Source organism: Perna viridis, chromosome 6 (genome assembly GCF_037379345.1).
Source record: "Perna viridis isolate PV_CMFRI_1.1 ecotype Kerala chromosome 6, ASM3737934v1, whole genome shotgun sequence".
Lineage (NCBI taxonomy): Eukaryota > Metazoa > Mollusca > Bivalvia > Mytilida > Mytilidae > Perna > Perna viridis.
This window is the reverse complement of record NC_142450.1, coordinates 10,438,168-10,457,163: the sequence shown is the minus strand read 5'-3', so window position 1 is coordinate 10,457,163 and position 18,996 is coordinate 10,438,168. Positions and strand designations below refer to the sequence as shown.

The 18,996-nt window shown below is 32.1% G+C and overlaps 1 protein-coding gene across 1 annotated transcript in view; it reads left to right on the top strand.

The window, feature by feature from the left end:
- The window catches only part of LOC148613604 (uncharacterized), a 54,425-nt gene that overhangs the window by 8,709 nt on the left and 26,720 nt on the right, over positions 1-18,996 (top strand). The window contains exons 4-14 of the mRNA XM_088587046.1: positions 4,677-4,803; positions 5,545-5,625; positions 12,225-12,275; positions 12,696-12,791; positions 14,158-14,294; positions 15,046-15,250; positions 16,190-16,301; positions 17,055-17,329; positions 17,719-17,894; positions 18,201-18,351; positions 18,754-18,888. Of these exons, the coding sequence (XP_088443172.1) occupies positions 4,677-4,803; positions 5,545-5,625; positions 12,225-12,275; positions 12,696-12,791; positions 14,158-14,294; positions 15,046-15,250; positions 16,190-16,301; positions 17,055-17,329; positions 17,719-17,894; positions 18,201-18,351; positions 18,754-18,888 (1,546 nt within the window). The remainder of the gene's footprint in view (positions 1-4,676; positions 4,804-5,544; positions 5,626-12,224; positions 12,276-12,695; positions 12,792-14,157; positions 14,295-15,045; positions 15,251-16,189; positions 16,302-17,054; positions 17,330-17,718; positions 17,895-18,200; positions 18,352-18,753; positions 18,889-18,996) is intronic.

Here is an 18,996-nt window from a genome sequence, read left to right as displayed (position 1 = left end):
TATTGTCAACTTCAGGGCAGTTATTAATCTTATTATTAAGTGAAGTATGATTACGAAGCTGACAAGATTTTGGGTGGTAACTGTGAATTGTATGTTGTCTTGGTATTTGAGAAAAATATTCCTCATAATGTTTTACATCATGAAACTATGATTAAACAAACTGTAATATGAAACCTGTATGAATAGACACATGAGTAACCCTAAATTCTGTTAAACCTGACATTCTTGTTGGTCCCAAAATTGATGCTTAATTGTTTTTTAACCTTTGTACACTGGTAATATTATCACACATGATTTTCACATGACATTGCCATGACCTTCATGTGAATTGAGCAAATTAATTTAGTGAGAGTTCACTTTGAATTGATTTGAACTTTTGACATAGAATTTATAACTGAATTCTACTTTTAAAAAAATCATGTGAATTTCATGTGAACAATATTTTCCTGTGTATTTCAAGGACCTACTTTATCTGATGCAAGTTTCCAATAAAGAATTTTTAAATCCACGTAAGAATAAAGATTTTATATTAATTAGACCCAATCTAAGCAGTTGTAGTCATTAATGTACAGTAGAATTTTTCAGTTTAAGATCGAGGTGGATGGAGTTAAGTGAGACATAAGTGACGAGGTTTCTTCAAAAGCAGAAATCTCATGGTATTCAATGGGAGAGGAAAAAAATAATTCATGAAAAATAAGTGGCCTTGCTGTTCTTCTTAATTCTTTCACATGAAAATCTAGTCCTAGATGTTTTAAGAAATTTATTAGCAGAATGATTTTATTTTTCTTATTTCCAGTTTCTTTGGGCACAAACTTCCTATCTGATATTAAGGAGGTAGACCTAGGGTAAGGACACAACTCTTGAAAATCACTGGAATGTTTGTTTTCAGCATTTTTCATCAATCTCCTGTAAGCATCTAAGTAACTTGGGTTGATTTTATTCTGTTTCAAATGAAAGCTTTTGAGGCTGTGGGGAAATTGATGATGATACAAACATATCACTGATTTCATGAGTTATGTCCCTTACCCTAGGTCTAGCTCCTTAAATGAGTTGGGATATCCTTAGGTCAAAATAACACGCAACCCTTCTAGCAATCAAATTCTAGCATTGTTATATCAGTCAGCAGATATAATTTACATTCTTCACATGAGTTCTTCACTTCAGTTCTTTACTTCCTTTTAGTTCTTAATTTACTAAGTTTCGTATGTATTAAGAGGATTACTCTGAGAAGCCTGGAATAGAATTGTAGATTCTGATGAATATTGATCAGATATGACCTTCCCAATGACAGAAGTCATTGTATATTAAACACCTTTCATCAATGTAATTATTTCCATTTTGTATTTAAAAGCTTTTAGAAATAGGATTTGTAAATGCTTCAATTATTCAATACAAATAATATTTGGGAGCTAACACGAAATGTAGAAGCAGCATTGTATATTGTACCATTGTTGAAAAAAAACCAAACAATTCAATGGTTTTAGTTTTAAATATACTTGTACATGTGATTTGTTTTGACTGTTTAAATATTTTCTATTATATTGTAAGAGGTGGGAGTTCAACCACAATTTTAAGTGAGAGAGAGTCTTTGTTGAATGAAATACATTTTAAAAAAATAAAGATTTTGTGCCCCTCCCCCAATTTTTTTTTTTACAATTTTTTAAGGAATGTATGCTCAGTCTGCCTCTCGCCTTTTGCCAAAGCGACTTCAATATACACATAAACAGGTAATTATGTGCAATAATATTAGCAGCATACTGTATTCCTTGTTGAGTGAAGTTCTTTTAGTGGATATATTGACAAATAGAAGTCAATCTTTTTTCTGTGGACAATGGCATCTAATGATCCAGAAAGCAATAATGCATTATACCACCAACTTCATAATTATAGAAAACCATTACCAATATTATGCAATATCTCAAATGTTTTCTCCAGCACAAAATTGTTTCTTATCAATTAAGCAATCAGAGCAGCAGTACTTGTCTGAAGGTGCTTAAGTGTCAGTCCCTGTAAGAATCAGGTAGTCGGTGAAACATGGTATGAAAAACCCATCCTTTTGATAGTGTAATTTGACTATTTACACCATCGGAATAAAGGAAAACAGACAAGATTTTCCATATTATGCTGGACCATTGAGTTACTATATAATTGAAATGCACAGAAAATGAACATTTCAAGGGCAGATTACTTTCAGAAACCTCATTTTTATAAGAATCAATTGAATAATTTCTGAGGAAAGCCACTGATGCTGAGATCAAGTAATGGTCTTTTCAAACAAATAAAGCATCCTTGAGTGATATTAAACTGTCGGATTGCTGGGGTTTTGACATGCATGTTTCTGATTTTTCCCATTTTGCCTGATTCTTACAAAGTCTTACATTTAATTCATTTCATGACTTCATTACCTTCACAACAATTTCACATCAAGTATGATTTAGTCTACCATCAAACTAATCTGATTTTAGAATGGTAAAAATCAATGTGTTTTTCATACATCACATAGAATTGACATCTTATGAAGTGTATTGTATTATATTGATACACTTTTATGCTGTTGTAACTTGCTGATTCAGCACATTGTTTACTCAAGGTTATTGTACCATATTGAAGGACAAATTAAAATATTGGTATGATTTTCTATGTAGAACTCGAGAGGTTTTTGAGATTTTTCCAGTTTCCTGTGAGAAGTGAATATAGTATTTGTGTCAGTCTGTCAAGCGAGTCTTGATTTTTCCTGATTTTGAGCAATTCCTGATTTTTTCTTGAATTTTCCAGAGAAACTCCTGATAACTCCTGATTTTGAACCTTTGCATCACAAAAAAAAATGTTGAAATATTTATATATTTCATAATGTTATACAAGTAAAACTGAATGAATATTGTGAAGATTGATATTGTGTTTCATTAGGTTACTGTTTTACATTCAAATTTTCACTTTTCCTCAATAAATGTCACATGTATATTTTGTAGGCAGCAATAGAAGGGATTTTCTATTCTTTCAAAGTGTTGCTTCTCAAATTGCTACAGTTATAGAAAGCTCTTACTTAGAGGGGTGGAAGGCTGTCATTTTCATAGAATTTTGTATTATTATATCACTTTTTAGGTTAAAAAATTTCTAATTTCCTAATTTTTGGATCCAAAAAGAATTACAGTGTATCTCTAATTTTGGCCCTGCTCAATTTATTTAGTTGATATGTTCTTCAGTAGTCCTCCACTAACAAATGCACTTTTTGTCCATCCTTTTTAAACTTGTAACAAGTGATTAATGTCAAAACCATCATTAGTGAGATTTCCTGTTTCACAAATAAATGCCCAAATTAGTTGAATAAAGATCAAGCTCAGAAACTGAAGGGGTTTGACTTGCACTGAACAGTACGTCAAATTTTCCAACAGACTAAACTTTCTCTAGCAATTTACAAAACAAGCCAATGATACTTGTAACTTAAAAATGCTCCTAGGTATTTTATAATTTTTTCGTAGAAAATGTTTCCTTGTTTTCATCATTATACCCCCCACTTTGCCCTGCTTCCATTGTCCACTTCCTATTTTAGATTCTGATCAAAATCAATTTGGGGTTTCACATGCTAAAAAAACTAGCAAAACATGGTTTTAGTTCTTTCTGAATATGGAGATAAGTGTACCCATCTCTAATCTGTTACTATATCTACACCACTGAATGGAATTGAATGAAACTTTCCAAGAATCTTTCTTGTGCACCTTTTATTTCATATTTTGATCCAAATCAATATTGAGGTCAAAATGTGCATGTTACCAAATTTGAGAGTGGGAGTTATCAAGTAAGTGAGCATTACTCAATTTTTCCTGTTCTCGTTTTAAAGTTACTGGACTTACAAATATCTATGCTCCTCTAAAAAGGCGATTGGTTTAGCATGCGCCTAAACATGTTTAGCCATTCGTGTTGCATAAGGGATTTTATATTACAATAACATCATAACCAACATCTCCAGACATTTGATGTTACAATAACTTCATAACCAACATCTCCAGACATTTGATGTTACAATAACTTCATAAGCAACATCTCCAGACATTTGATGTTACAATAACTTCATAACCAACATCTCCAGACATTTGATGTTACAATAACTTCATAAGCAACATCTCCAGACATTTGATGTTACAATAACTTCATAAGCAACATCTCCAGACATTTGATTAGCCATAATCAAATATTGCCCTAACACTTGTTCATGACTAGTATGCAAAGTAGGAAGTATTAAATCCATTAAAGATGTTAGTTCAGACAAGATTTTACTTAGTACAAGTCTAAGTAATGATCAGGCAGTGCATGAATTAACTGCAAATGATCAATTGAAGAACAGATACATATATTGGAATATTGTATCAGAATTTTCCTTATATCTAAGATGCGATAGGACCTTGAAATAGAAAAGACCTTTTTCAATGAAAATATATTGTCAAACTGATGGGTTTCTATCATACATGTTTTGCCAGGTTCTGTTAAAGACTTGTGCTTTAGTTCTTTGATTACAGTATATAAATTAGGTTGATTAAAAAGTGGTTAAAGCTGTTAAGTATAACATAATTGTACAAAACTGAAATGTACTTGTACTTTTTCTGTTTGATGGCTCATAATAATGTTTTAGAGGTATTTTTAGACTTGTTTACGCTATTCTCTTTTCCATTTCTCTCTAGGACTGACCAGAACATTGATTTGCCAGAAGAAGGAAAGTATGCTACTGGGCTGATATTCATTGACAAGGACAAAGGTCCTGATATAAAGGCTATCTTTGAAAGCTTTGCTAAAAAGTTTGGCATGCAGGTATAGAAATCAGACTTAATCTTAATTAGCTATCATACTACTACTTCATTAATCAAGAGACCTACATCTTACATGTATTTATTGAGGAAAAGAAGAACTTTCTTCAACAAATATATTATAGAGGTTACAAAGGGATGATATAGATATCAAAATATGTCCAAGACTTTGACAGGACCCATCAAAAATAATTTTTGGGTCACCATACCAAAACCCTAATTTAGCAGTTTTGTTCTCTTTTCTTCTATATGGGTGACTTAAAAAATCAAAAATTTCCACTTGACTGAAAAAATTTTCATCGAACAGGTTGGGCAGTCTGGCATATTTAGATTGGTCTGCCTTGACATATTTAGATTGGTCTGCCTTGATATTGATTTCAATATACATATTTACATGTACATGTATGTCAAAGACAAACATTGATATTGTTTGATTCTGAGTGCAATAGATATATGAAAATATCTACACTTTCTGCACTGCATCAGACACTAATCCTTTTTTGATGTATACATGTCTTCTTGTTATATTGACTGTAAAATATGAATTTTGAATTTTCAAATTTAAATAGATGAAAGTAGATTTGTCTAGATCTTTCAAGATTAGGTACATTGTGATATGCGTTTGCTGTAGAGATGCATATGTACATATACTGATAAATGTATATATTGGTAAGTATTTCATTTGAAATGTTTTAAAATCTATATATATTGGTTTTGAAGAAGGTTCTGATTATATAAATTGCAGGTGTTGGCTTGGAGAAACCCTCCTGTTGATCGAGCTTTGTTAGGGAGCATTGCCCAGACTACTGAACCTCTCATTCTTCAGGTAATTAGACCAGTATGCGTTATCTTAAGATAAACAATTACAAAACAATGAAATCAGTACATACACATATGAAAAAAACTAACAATAATGTATGAATGTTGGATGCTTGGCAATTTTGGTAATTCATGAACATAAAACAAAATTTGCACCCAGCATTTTCTATTTCTCCAAAATTATTTTATTATATGATTAAACGTGAACTATAAAAGCTGTCTATACAGGTACAAAATTTCTCAAGAAATACATGCAGCATTTTCTACCACATAATACACATACTTTTTTGTTCATTCCTCAGTAGTCATGCAAAACTTTTAAAATGCTTTTATTTGCTTTCTTAAAACAAATAAAGAAAATTTGTTGTTGACATTTTTCCCTTTATCATTGACAGCCATAAATTCATATAAATTTTTCTGGGATTTTGTATCTGTCTAAAATATTCTCGGCTAGGGTCGTTACAAATTTTTTTGTTTTCTATGTAAGATTGACATTGTGAAATTAAGCACATGTACAAGCATGTGAAAATTAAAAGATTTTTTTTAGGTAATATGATAAAAGAATACAGTTACATGCAGCACATCATACCACCAAAATAAAAAAGTATAAATAATATAAATAATAATGTGTTAGGTCAGACTAAACTTTAAAAAATTAGAAAATAAGTCAATTGTTTTATGGGCTGAGTTATTTTATGGATCCTAGAAATTTTGAAGTTGGTCGTACATTCTCTTAGAAGTTTATTATTTAAGAAAATGTTATTTTTATAGCAAACAAATCAGTTTACTACATAGGGTAAGGTTGGTTTTCTCTTGATAGAATGACTTTTACCTAATGAAGTGCCATAATTAGTTAATCTGGTGATTGAGAAGAAGATTTAAACTTTTTATCAGACACAGATTTAGATACTTTTGGAAAAACAAAAGTTTAAAATGCCTTTTCAATTGTCCAATTAACTAATTAAGGCATTTCATTAGATGATTGTCATTTCATCAAAAGAAGACAAACTCTCTCCACTGAATATTATCATATGCATTGTATTTGCTCTAATATTTCTGTAAGTGATGTACAAGTGTACCTTCCTGGGGAATGGAGTGTTATTACAGCACAGTAAAATTACAAACCTAGCAGAATTTCTTCTTTTATTCATTCATAACTGGATCTGCCCTTAACTTTTAAATTGCAGTAAGACCTAGAATGTGTTAAAACATTCAATGTACTGCTGATTGAGTGTTCCCAAGTTCCATTTCCGTTAATGAAAGTGAATTGTTTTTAATAAGGTATATAGTCTAAACCGTTAAAGTTAATCATTATTATTGCTTGCATGTTAGGAGTGCAGACTTATTCTTTAGGAGTATTTAACATTAGTTTGGTGTAAAACTGCAAATTTATTTTGACATTTCACGGTTGATTTTGTCTAAGCTGGTACACATCAAGGTGACTTTCAGGGTGTTTGTGTAAATGATTTTCTTCTTGTATGCATGCATTAATTAACCTAGAAATAAACCTTGCTGAACACTCCTGTAAAAAGTCTCTTGTAAATCTAGATTTTATTGACGTTAGAGTACATGTTGGCTTTTATCCCACTTAAGGATTAAAAAACCTGAGAAGTTATTTTTTTTATTTTATTTTTTTTCTTTGTTTGTTTGATGTTTTTTTTTTTTTGGACAAGGTTTCTGGCACTTTGAAGAAGGTATTTTTAAGATGAGATGGTTTTTTGAGACTCAATGAATGTGAAAAGATTTGGCCTTAATTTTGATTGATCTGCATATACCTGAGAAAAAAAAGATAGGAATACATTTATTGCATATGTGCACTATCTCACAATATGTGACCTGCATTACGATTTGTGATAAAGATTGTGTCACTAGCACAGCCTGACTGATTTATTTTTTGTCCTACTTATTGACCCTTGACTAGGAAATGAAAACATATCTTTGTACTTTGGACCCCATAGATCATCTATCATTAATATCATATGTAAACACAATGTTTTTCTGAGTTGCTTAACCTTTCATTCATGGACTGTTATATATAGGTTTAAATGGTATGGGAAACCGGTTTTCTGAGTTGCTTAGCCTTTTATTCATTGACTGGTGTATGTAGGTTTAAATGGTATGGGAAAACAATAGCATACTAGGTATAAGGAAACTGAGTCCTATCCAGCCAGGAATTTAGATCTAAGGTCAACCGAAGCAAGGGCAGATCCAGATGGATTGAAAACCCAGTTTTCAACCAATACCAATGCCATTAGGTGGCACTATTGCAACTTAGATTTAAGATTTTTAGCCTCAGGGCATCTTCTTTTTTAAATGTGGCATTTTCATTAAAAAACTCAATTACTCTAAACTGGTGAATGATTTGTGTAGAATAAGAATAAACTGAGGCAAATGTGTATGGAAGGGAGGAAAAACAATTACAACCTCATTGTGGACTGGAACTTGATTTTACCAAATTAAAACCCTGCTTGCAACAATGTAGGAATATATCTGGTTCCCATGACATCACTATGTGTCTGTTGTTAAATTACAAGATTTTTTAAATTAAGGTGAACATTATTTCATACTAACTATAATGCATTTGAATTTATGCTAATGTTATTCTTTATAGTGACTTTTGCAGAGTATATTGGACAATTTAACCAAAACCAAAAAAAAAAACAAACAAAACAAAGCAAATAGAAGGTTTTATGACTTAAAATATCAATCTGTAATGTTAATTTGTAACCTTGTTTATTAAAATGATGTATGTGTTGAATGTTCTGTCCATGATACCATGAATATGTGATATGCCCTTAGCACATGAAAAGTTTCTTTGTAGGAGCTAACCAGCCATCTTGGCGAATGAAGAGTTCCAAGGAAGGGAAGCAACTCAGAATTACATTTGTACTAAGTAAACATATTGACCATTCTAATAATTATAATTCTGTTGCAGCATTAAATCATGGACTTTGTAAAAATATTTCTTGTTTAATTTTGTTTGTTAGTTGTTTTTTACTTCAAGAGACACCTTGATCATTACAAACAGATTTGAACTTCATACTTTTGATGAAAGGATACTTGATTTTGAGGAAGCATTTTTACAAATAGATTTTCATTCTGTGTGTTCATATATTTGTTTGTGACACATACATTGGGTTTGTGATTCCACTAATAACTAGTAATTGGCAGAGGGTTACATTATGATGGATTTTTTAGATAATTATTATTTTATCAGGAGTAGAATAGAATAGAGGGTCCAGTCAACAAATGAAGTTACTGTAAAGTTAATTTCAACATGCCTAACAAACATCTCTGTCTCTCAGATTGCTTCAATTATTTTTTTTCTTTTCAAGGGGTTATTTGAAGGAAACAATTCTTACTCTGATAATGCTTAATCAATTTTAATCTGGCTTTTCACAATCTTTTGAACACTGTTTGCGTCCGGGTGTCAAAAGAATAGGCCTGCAGCAGCGCTAAGCTTGTCGTAAAAGACAACTAAATAGGGCTCAGGAACCTTTGCGGGGGTTAGGTGCTCTGCCCACAGAGCAACTGGGATGTGTGCCCCAGGTGGTGGAATGGGGTACCCTTGGCATGTTACATGCTGGGGTTGTCAGGCTATAATACGGAAAACCTGACCGCAAACCATAGTGGTGCACCATGTTGGGAAAGATGCCACGTTCCTCGCATGTTAAAGATCCCTGCTGTGGTATTCGATAGGAGTAGGAACTTTGCACTCCGCCACAGAAGGCTAAATTGCCCGACCCTACCCATCCTTCCCTTTCATCTTGTGGCAGTCAAAATTTGTTGACCCTATTATCCTGATGTCCCATCCCATTTTTTATTTCATGTTCATTTTATCATCCATTTCATGTTCATTGTCTGAATATAGCTGAAATATTGCTGCACGGACCTTAAACCCCAGCAATCAATCTGTTTGCTTCCAAGGGTTTGGATGGTTGTAGTCCCCCCCTCTGAACTCCCTGGCTAGGAAATTGAGTATGAGCAAGTCATTTGTGGTGTCAGGTAATCTTTTGGAATTATAGGTATTGATCAAGGTGTCTGTATGGAAATTTTTCAACATATGACATTTTGTATATTTTTTACAAGTGTGATTTCTATGTATTGCTACTTTTTATTGTAGTAATATGTTGAAAAGCAACAACAAAAATGTTAATAATTGGCTGAAATTTCAGTCTACAGAAGCAAACATCTCAAGAAGAAATGTGACATTGTATTTTCTAGTGTCAACCATTATGACTGAACACAAAGTCTGTGATTTGAATACATATCTGTCTGTCTGTACATGTGTAGTTTATCCCTTGCTAAAAAAAATACTCAAATACTAAGTGATAAAGTGATGTTTTCTGTAAGACATGATTTTTCATGACAATGCCTACCCATATACTATCTTCATATATATATATATAGCAATTATTCATAATGGACAAAATACTGTATAAAATTTGTAGCAAGTTTTGCTCTTAGAAAACAAATTTTATGGTTTTGATGGATTAGAAAATATGCGTGTTTCATGTAGGTTTGAACAGTAGTTAAATGTGTTTTGAAAAATTACATGAATAAAATCCAGTTTGCTGATTGACTGATCTCACATTTTCACAACAATATTGTAAAAATTTATTATATCAAAAACAATATTTACTTTACGAGACATTGATGTAAAGCTTTATCGGTAATTAAAAAAAAAAATTACAAGCCACACATCTTAGGTATGTTGTGCTTTGGGCTAAAATACGGGACTGTAAAACATATACAAGTCTGAATTCATAAAGATAAGAAAAGTTGATTGTTTTGAAAAAAATTTACATTTTAGATACTTAGGTTCATATAGTAAGATTAGGTAGATCAACATTTTTGTTCTTAAAATAGGAAGTGGATTTAAAAGGAATCAATGCATCATGTTTTTTTCTGGTGTTTTAAAGTAACGGTAGTCTAGTACTAGTATGGTTGTTAATGTACACGTATGTTTCTATTCTGATAGACGTTTAATATAAAATCAATACAATGACTAGTAGCAATGTATTGATATTTAATATCATTTTGGGTGCATCTTTTTAAGATGTATTACGCAATGTATAAAATCCAAGCTAAAATCAATATGTGTACTATTATATCTGCCGTCTGCTCCTGGGCCAATGTGACCTTTGTGTCTTGTTCCCTTGACAACATAACTGTAAAAGGGTATGATAATGCTACTGTCTGTCCTTCTGTAAATCTGTTCCTGACACCTAGATTATTACACTAGAACCACTATTCAATATTTTGCTTATTAAGTAGCAGTTTTTGTATAAATCAGACAGACTGTGATTTATCCATGTCAAAAACCCATTGCATTCAGTGGGTTTTTCTTGTTCAGAAACAGTTACTGGTCACATAGCTGAATTTAGTTTTTTGTTTGGTTGTTGGGCTTTTGAGAGAAACATGATATAGATTGTACGTGAAATTTGCACTTTGCAAGAGTTATCGTTCTTGATTTTATTTCATTTGATTGAATTTTTTGGGAGATAAATGTATTATTTTTGTCAAAAGTGCAGTTCTAAATGCAGAAATGATTATTATTATGTGAAAGTATAGCATATGTAGACTGAAGAAGCATCGTTTGGGGATTTTTTCTACACCATGAATCACATCTACCATTGGCAGTGTCTGAATTTTATATGGTTGGTACTTTAGTGCTTATGAACATCTGGGATCTCTATAAAAAAATTTCCACAAGGTTCTATTAATGAAAACTCAGACTGGGACAGATTAAGGGGATTATGACCTAAACAAGGAATAAGGGGAACTAATCTTAGAAATTGTACTTCAAGGTTTCATACCACAGATGTAATTTTTTATTGATAGTAAGGATTATGACCCAAACTGCTTAGGATTTAAGGGGCCAAAAAGGTACCAGATGCAATAATTTTATATAAAGCTTCAATTTAAAGGGTTATGTTCCTACCTTTTTCAGAGTTATAGAAAAAGAAGGGTCTAAAAAAAAACATTTTCTGCCTATTTCTTTTTTAACCTTTATTTCTTATGTCAAGTTTTAAAAGTCCTCTGGCCACGTCCATTCTGTTCAGATTCTTATGCTGCTGTGTTTAACATTTAAATCACAATGATATTTTTTAGCTGTTTGTAGTTTAAATGTTGTGGCCAAACTTGTCTTTGTGGTGTTAACAAGCTGCACCCTGCAAATCATTTCATAGTTGTAAGTTCATAGGTCACAATGAGAGAGGTTATCATGCCCATTGTTGTTCTTGTTTGTTAAAACATAAGATGAACTTTATTTGTTTATCATTACTATACTAAAATGTAGGAAAGTAATGATTTCACACGACTGATAGTGATTTTTCCTAAATAAATTGAGTTTGTAATTTATACACCAGGAAACATTTACGGCACAAAGACTTGTAAAAATATATGTATATGGTCTAAAAGATTGAGTTTTCTCATGTAGATGTAAATGTATTATTAAAAAAACAAACTAATTATAAGAGTATGGTGAACTGGTATATATTAAAGAAGTAAAATAGTAATGTATGTAACCCAGTATTTAAGAGATATCTTAGGTATTGCCGATCAGAAAGAACAGATGAACTGACACTGGTATTTCTCTTTCAGGTGTTTGTTACTGCTGAGGGTTACAAGGACAAGGAAGAGTTTGATAGACAGGTCTGTTGAATTATACATGGCTGCTTTAAAAAGTATTTGATTTGTGATATGAAGAAAACTTCCTTAGATATGAGCAAAGGATTTATATTTACCTTACACAATATTTTTGTACTGTATTACATAGCATGAGGAACTTGATGGATTTTTCCAAGTATTTGTAGTTTCTTTGTATCAATACTCAATGTTTAGTAAGGCAGTAAAAGGAAATACTGAATAATAACAGTTTTATGTTGATACAGAAAATACCAGAGGGACTTCAAAGGGAAAGATGTGATGACAACACCAAACACAAATAACAATGGAAGAATGTATGGCTGATAAATATATCTATTGCTTCAATATTTATTTTCTACACAAAAAATACTGCGTTATGAGCTTGATTACTTTGGAATGACTTTTTGATGAAATTTCACATTGTAGGTATATTTGTTGAGAAAGTTTTCCACTCACCAGATCCCTGAGAAAGGATACAGGTTCTACTTCTGTAGTTTCTCTCCGTACACCATTGTATACAAGGTATGATATCTGACATTTCTTTAGTTTCTCTCCGTACACCGTTGTATACAAGGTACAATATCGGACATATACACAATATAATTATATAGGGCAAAATTTTACAGAGTTACTGAAGTCCAGGACATTTATCATATCAAAATTTTGTAATCTCAAGTTTGCTGTATGAAGTTATTTCTTTGAGGTAGAAAAAACAAACCCAAAAAAAATGCCTACTTAAGTAAAAAAGGTATTGGTATGTAATATCATGTCTGAAAATGGAATTTTAGTAGTTACAAGCAAGCTACATGCCTTTACACATAAATCATGCTAGTAGAACATGCCATATTTGTATGCTCTTTCACCTTGAAACTAATATTTATGTAAAAGCATTATCAAAACAATTTATATAAGTCTTTATGCTTGAGTGCTTTCACTAATCTACTTTTCATTCTAAATATATTCTCAACTGACCTCTCTGCTCTTCAACTTATATTTGTCCATCCATTATTACTACATTGTAACTTTCCATTTACATATTTTTAGCGTGTGATGATTATCATTGTGGCACATTAAGCTATGTTTGTAATACAAGACAAATAGACAATACAAGAAAAAATAATGTGCCAATATTTGGCTGTTATCTGATTATAGTTCATGAATCCATTTATAATGATTACTGTGAAAGTATTATTGTTCGTGGGGTACCAATTTTCATGGCTTTCATGGGAAGGCCAAACCACGAAATTTGGTTGCTAAGGAAAAGGAGATTTCCATTGAAGTGTATACTGAAAACCTAATCATGAATTCAAGAATCTAAGAACTTGTGATTCTTTCCTAATCCATGAAAATTGGTATCCACAAATTAAAGTACTTTAACATATTATGAGTTGGAGGGGATTCTCATAGGTTTTTTTTTATTCTAATATTGATGACATGATATTTTGTAATGGGGAGATTGTTAGTTCATTGTTTATAGCTTCATTGGTTTAATCGTAGCATATTCCTTCCAAGTAGAGGTAATTAGTTAGACTTTTGAGCCAGTCATACAACACTCTGTAAATCTTTTTTTTCTGTTTTCCCAAACTATGCATCATATAGTAGATCGGTATAGAGTCAGGAAAAGTTACGTTGTTTGGTGACATGGAGTTTGTGGTTATTGCTGAAAGTATCCGACTAGTGCAAACAAGGTCGACTTGATCAATTAATCTTTTTGTCCTGAAATGCATGAAAAAAACTGCATATTGTACATTAATTTTACAACGTCTTAGGAGATGTGTTTTAACATCATGATCATGATAACTAGTTATTTTTAGAATGGGTGTATTTTTTGGTTTTTATCAATGGGGTAAGTTTACTTATGACCAATTAATGTAATTGTTTATTGTAGGGTCTATTCAATACCAGTCAGTTATGGCAGTATTACAAGGATCTAATGAACGAAGAATTCCTGACCCATCTGGCCCTAATCCACAGCAGATTTTCTACCAATACCTTCCCCAGCTGGGAGAGAGCACATCCTATGAGGTACTGTAAACATTTACGTGTTGCTAGTTTTCACGGATTTTATCAAGTGGACATACTCACAGGTATCAATTTCGGTGGTTTAAAAAAATGATAAGCCTTATATAGTGTTGAAAATCAATTTCACAGGTACAATTTTTTTAGGAAAGTAGCGAAAAGTAATCCTTCTACAGTATATTTTGACTGTATTAATGGGACTGTGTTTGATTACATGTACACATTGCATTTACATGGATGAACTACTAGTGTAATACTGTGAAAGTGGATTAGCGAAGAAACACGAATTTGTGGTTTTGAGGTTTTCAGTATACACATCAAAGAACATCTCCTTATCATTGTGAACCTAATTTCAAGGTTTGGGCTACCCAGGAAAACCACCAAAATTGGTTCCCCGAAAATTGGTTCCCCACAAACAGTATTATTGTCACAGTAGAATGTCTGCTTCACAATATTGTGTGTACTTCAAATTTTTTTGCATCACTCATATCACAAATGTATTATCTTAATCCAATATGGTACAATAAAATTTATGCATTATTAACTTTTAATATGGCTTTAGTCATCTTTCAAAGTTTCTTGAAAACATGACAAATATAATGTCATAAAGATATCTTCTTCAATTGAGTTATAAATAATGGAATAAGGGAGGTAACTTTGCAATTTTACAAAAAAAAAATAGATGTCAAACATAAAGTTAATGTTGCAGAAAAATTAACCAGTATTGCCACTTATAATTTAATGTTGTATTTTACAGACTGTTAGCCCACAATGGAGAGATAAACACACTAAGAGGAAACAGGAATCTAATGAAGGCGAGAGAAGGTGTGATGCACAGTCAGAAGTACGGAGACAAGCTTAATATGTTGTATCCAGTTATAGAGAAAGCCCAGTCTGACTCTGGTTGTGTTGATAATGCACTGGAATTCTTGTGTATTGCTGGTGGTAGAGAGTTACCCGAGGTAACTACATTGTCTTATACAGTCAAACTTCGGTAACTTGAACTCTAAGGGACCATTGAAATGTTTTCGAGTTATTAGGAGTTTGAGAAATTGAAGTTTATATATATTTCTGGATTTTTGTTCGTTTCCCTTCCAAGGTCGACCTTATCTTTAGAAATTGCTTACTTCCTACGAAGGTGTGTTAGTTCGTGGATCCTTTTCATTTGCTTTTGGAAGATTATGTTGATTTGTGGACATTAAAAATGCTGTGTTTTTTTTTAAAAAGTCAATAATTTATTTTCATCCTATTTTCCTTCATGTTTCATCAAACCGACTTCAGAACATTCTCAAACTTCAATATATACTATGTTAAGGTCAAAACTACCTAATTAATGATAACCTGTAATTAACTAAATGACACTGATTTATGATAAGGTTTCAGTTTTTCACACCTTTTATTACCCAAGCTGACAAAATGGCTGATGAGTTCGAGTTAGCGAGGGTTATTCTCTAAGATTTATTACCAAACAGACTGACTATTCAGTTTGAGTTTTCGAGAAATCGAAGTTCAAGAAATCCATGGTTATTTATACTGGTTATATAGGAGAAAAAATCTGTACTTTGAGTTGTGTTAGAGAAATCCCGGGTGTTCAAGCCATCCAAGTTTGAGCGAGTGAAGTTCGACTGCACGTATGTTCTATATTGCAAAGTTAAATGTTGACAAACTCTGTAGCATCAGTGACCTGTAGAAGAAATTTTGTCTAGAGTATTAATGATTTTAAATTGGCCTGCTGTCTAATCACCAATATATGGAAGAAAAAATGTATCTGTGAGTAGCACTTTAAAAGTCTGACTAGTACAAAGCAGGGTCTGTTTGATTTATAATAAATGTTCTTTTCTTGAAGTGCAATAGTATAATCAATCTATCAATATTTTACTTGATCTCTGTTGCTTCTGCAGGCTGTGATGTGTATGGTACCAGAAGCCTGGCAGAATGACAATATCATGAGTAAGGAGAAAAAGGACTATTACAGATGGAATGCCTATGCCATGGAACCATGGGATGGACCAGGTTTGTTATGTTATTTGCTTGGAAATGCTGTGTTGATTCTTAAAAGATAAAGTGTATTTACAATTGTTAAAGCGGTGTATAGCATATTTATACCCCACACAACAAAGTTGCGAAGGGTATGATGTTTTTGACCTTTCCGTCCGTCAGTCCATATTCACCATGAGAAGTTACAGGTCAAGTGTAATTTTCGTTCTGCTCTGATGATTTTTTTGAAATTATGGACCTTGAACTTTGCGAAATTCACAGAAATAACAGTTTTCCTGACTTTTTTTCTAAACGCTTGCAGATATTTACACCATGATAATTTACAGGCTAATTTTATGTTTCATTCCGCTCTGATGATTTTTACTGAAATTACGGGCCTTGAACTTAGCAAATTCCAGACTTTTTTTCTAAATGCTTGCAGATATTGACATGATTTTTTTATATATAAGTTCACCATGAGAAGTTACAGGTCAAGTTTACATTTCATTCCACTCTTGGAGCTGATAATCTGAGTACTGTAAATTGAATTATGATATTTTTAGAGTTAAAAAACTAGTTATAAGATATACTGGATTTGGTTTCTGGAAGAATCCTTAATTTCTGATCCCCATACTTCTTCAATTTGAAGTTATTATCATGGTTAAAATTTGAATAAGGGAAGAATGTGATGAAATTTTAAATTTTGGATCTTCTTTATGAAACCAGGACCAGAGATGACAATTTTAAATCCACTAAGACACATGATTTATTCATTTTCTATATTTTCAGCTCTCTTGACTTTCACTGATGGCAGATTTATTGGAGCCACTCTGGACAGGAATGGACTTCGTCCCTCCAGATTCTATGTGACCAAGTCAAACCACATGTACATGTCAAGTGAAGTTGGTGTGGCCGATATACATCCATCGGAGGTCCTTCAGAAGGGAAGGCTAAAACCTGGAAGGATGTTGTTAGTTGATACACAAAAGAAAGTGTTCATGAGAGACGATGTGCTGAAATCTAACATGGCCCAACTCAGACCTGTTGGTCAATGGCTTGAAGAGGTAGAGGGGAAAAATTATTTTATATTAAAATCCTGATATCATAAATTTTGTAATTACAATTATCAATTGCTTAAAAGATGTTGTTAGAAGATTTGAGTTAGAGGCCAGTTTTTAAAATTGGATATTATGTGTGCAACCATAGATCTCAAATAAAAATTCCATTCTGCAATAAAAGATTGTATTTTCTCAGACTGTAGAATGGCTCATAATTTTGCTACATCGAACTTATGTTTTATGCAGTCATAAACTATGTCAAATAAATGTGTGTAAAAGTGAAACATTTTGTATGAGTATCGGATATAAAAAAAAACTTAGGTCTTTTTTTTTCCAAAACATATGTATGTGTATTGTTTACTTTAATCTCATACAAAGTAAACTTTGAATTCTAGACCATAACAATGAAGGAATTAAGACATGTCCATGATGAGAGTAAAGTGGAGAAGTATGAGATAGAACGATTTAAATCTCAGCATGGAGGCTGGTTAGAGGAGGATCCTAGATTGTCATTACATGGGTTCAGTGTAGAAATCATTAATCTACTGATCTTACCCATGGTCAAAGACAAGTAAGTCTATAGAAAATCATGCATGGTCAAAAACAAGTAAGTCTGTATATAGAAAAATACCCATGGCCATAGATAAGTTAGTCTACATCTAGAAAAGTACCCATGATCAAAGACAGAAAAGTCTGTGTTTAGAATTTTACCCATCCACGATTAAAGAAAAGTAAGTCTTGAAATTGGTATATTTCATTTCTTTTCTCCAATAAAGGTCAGTATTCATATCTATATAAAATGAATTTTGTATAGTTTTATATACTAAATTAGAAGATCATAACATATAAACATCAATGATGTTACATTTATTTTCAGGAAAGAAGCTTTAGGTTCCATGGGTAATGATGCCCCTCTGGCCTGTCTATCAAAGTACAACCCATTGATCTACGACTACTTCAAACAGCTGTTTGCTCAGGTCACTAATCCACCTATAGATCCATTCAGAGAAAAGATTGTCATGTCACTGGTGAGTCTGTAAAAAACCTCATTAAACATTTTTTTTTTTGCTTACTGAAGCAGTTTATGTTGCTTTGCATTGTTAAAGCAATTAAAAATCAGTCATGATTTTTTTTTGTGCTCTGTAGCGAAATTCTGCTATTTCAAATCTGGATTTTATTGTTACGATTCTTTGTTTATATTACTGTATATTTACTTCAAATTTTGCCAATTGCTGCTTTGTTTGTTGACCTCATTAAATCATCCCTGTAAAATGAAATAGAATAAGGATGAACTTTGCATAACATATGCATAGGTTTTATATAAGACTTGTATATTTTACTTATAAAATTTGGGACCTCCATAAGAAGTTCAAACTTGCCTGTCAAGACAGAGTTCTTCTGCTCTATTAGCTGTCTTGTTGTTGTTGTAGGCATGTCCTATAGGACCAGAATCTAACATTCTAGAACCCAGTCAGGAGCAGTGCCAGAGAATATGGTTAGAACAACCTATACTGTCACTACATGACATGGAAGTTCTTAAACATGTTGATCATAAAGGATGGAAGGTAAAGTCTAAGTCGATAATGGATTTATTTCTATGAACTCTAAAATTTTGCAGCAGTTTTATTTCTGAAATATTTTTAATAAGCAATAAGCTCTGTATTAACAAGAAA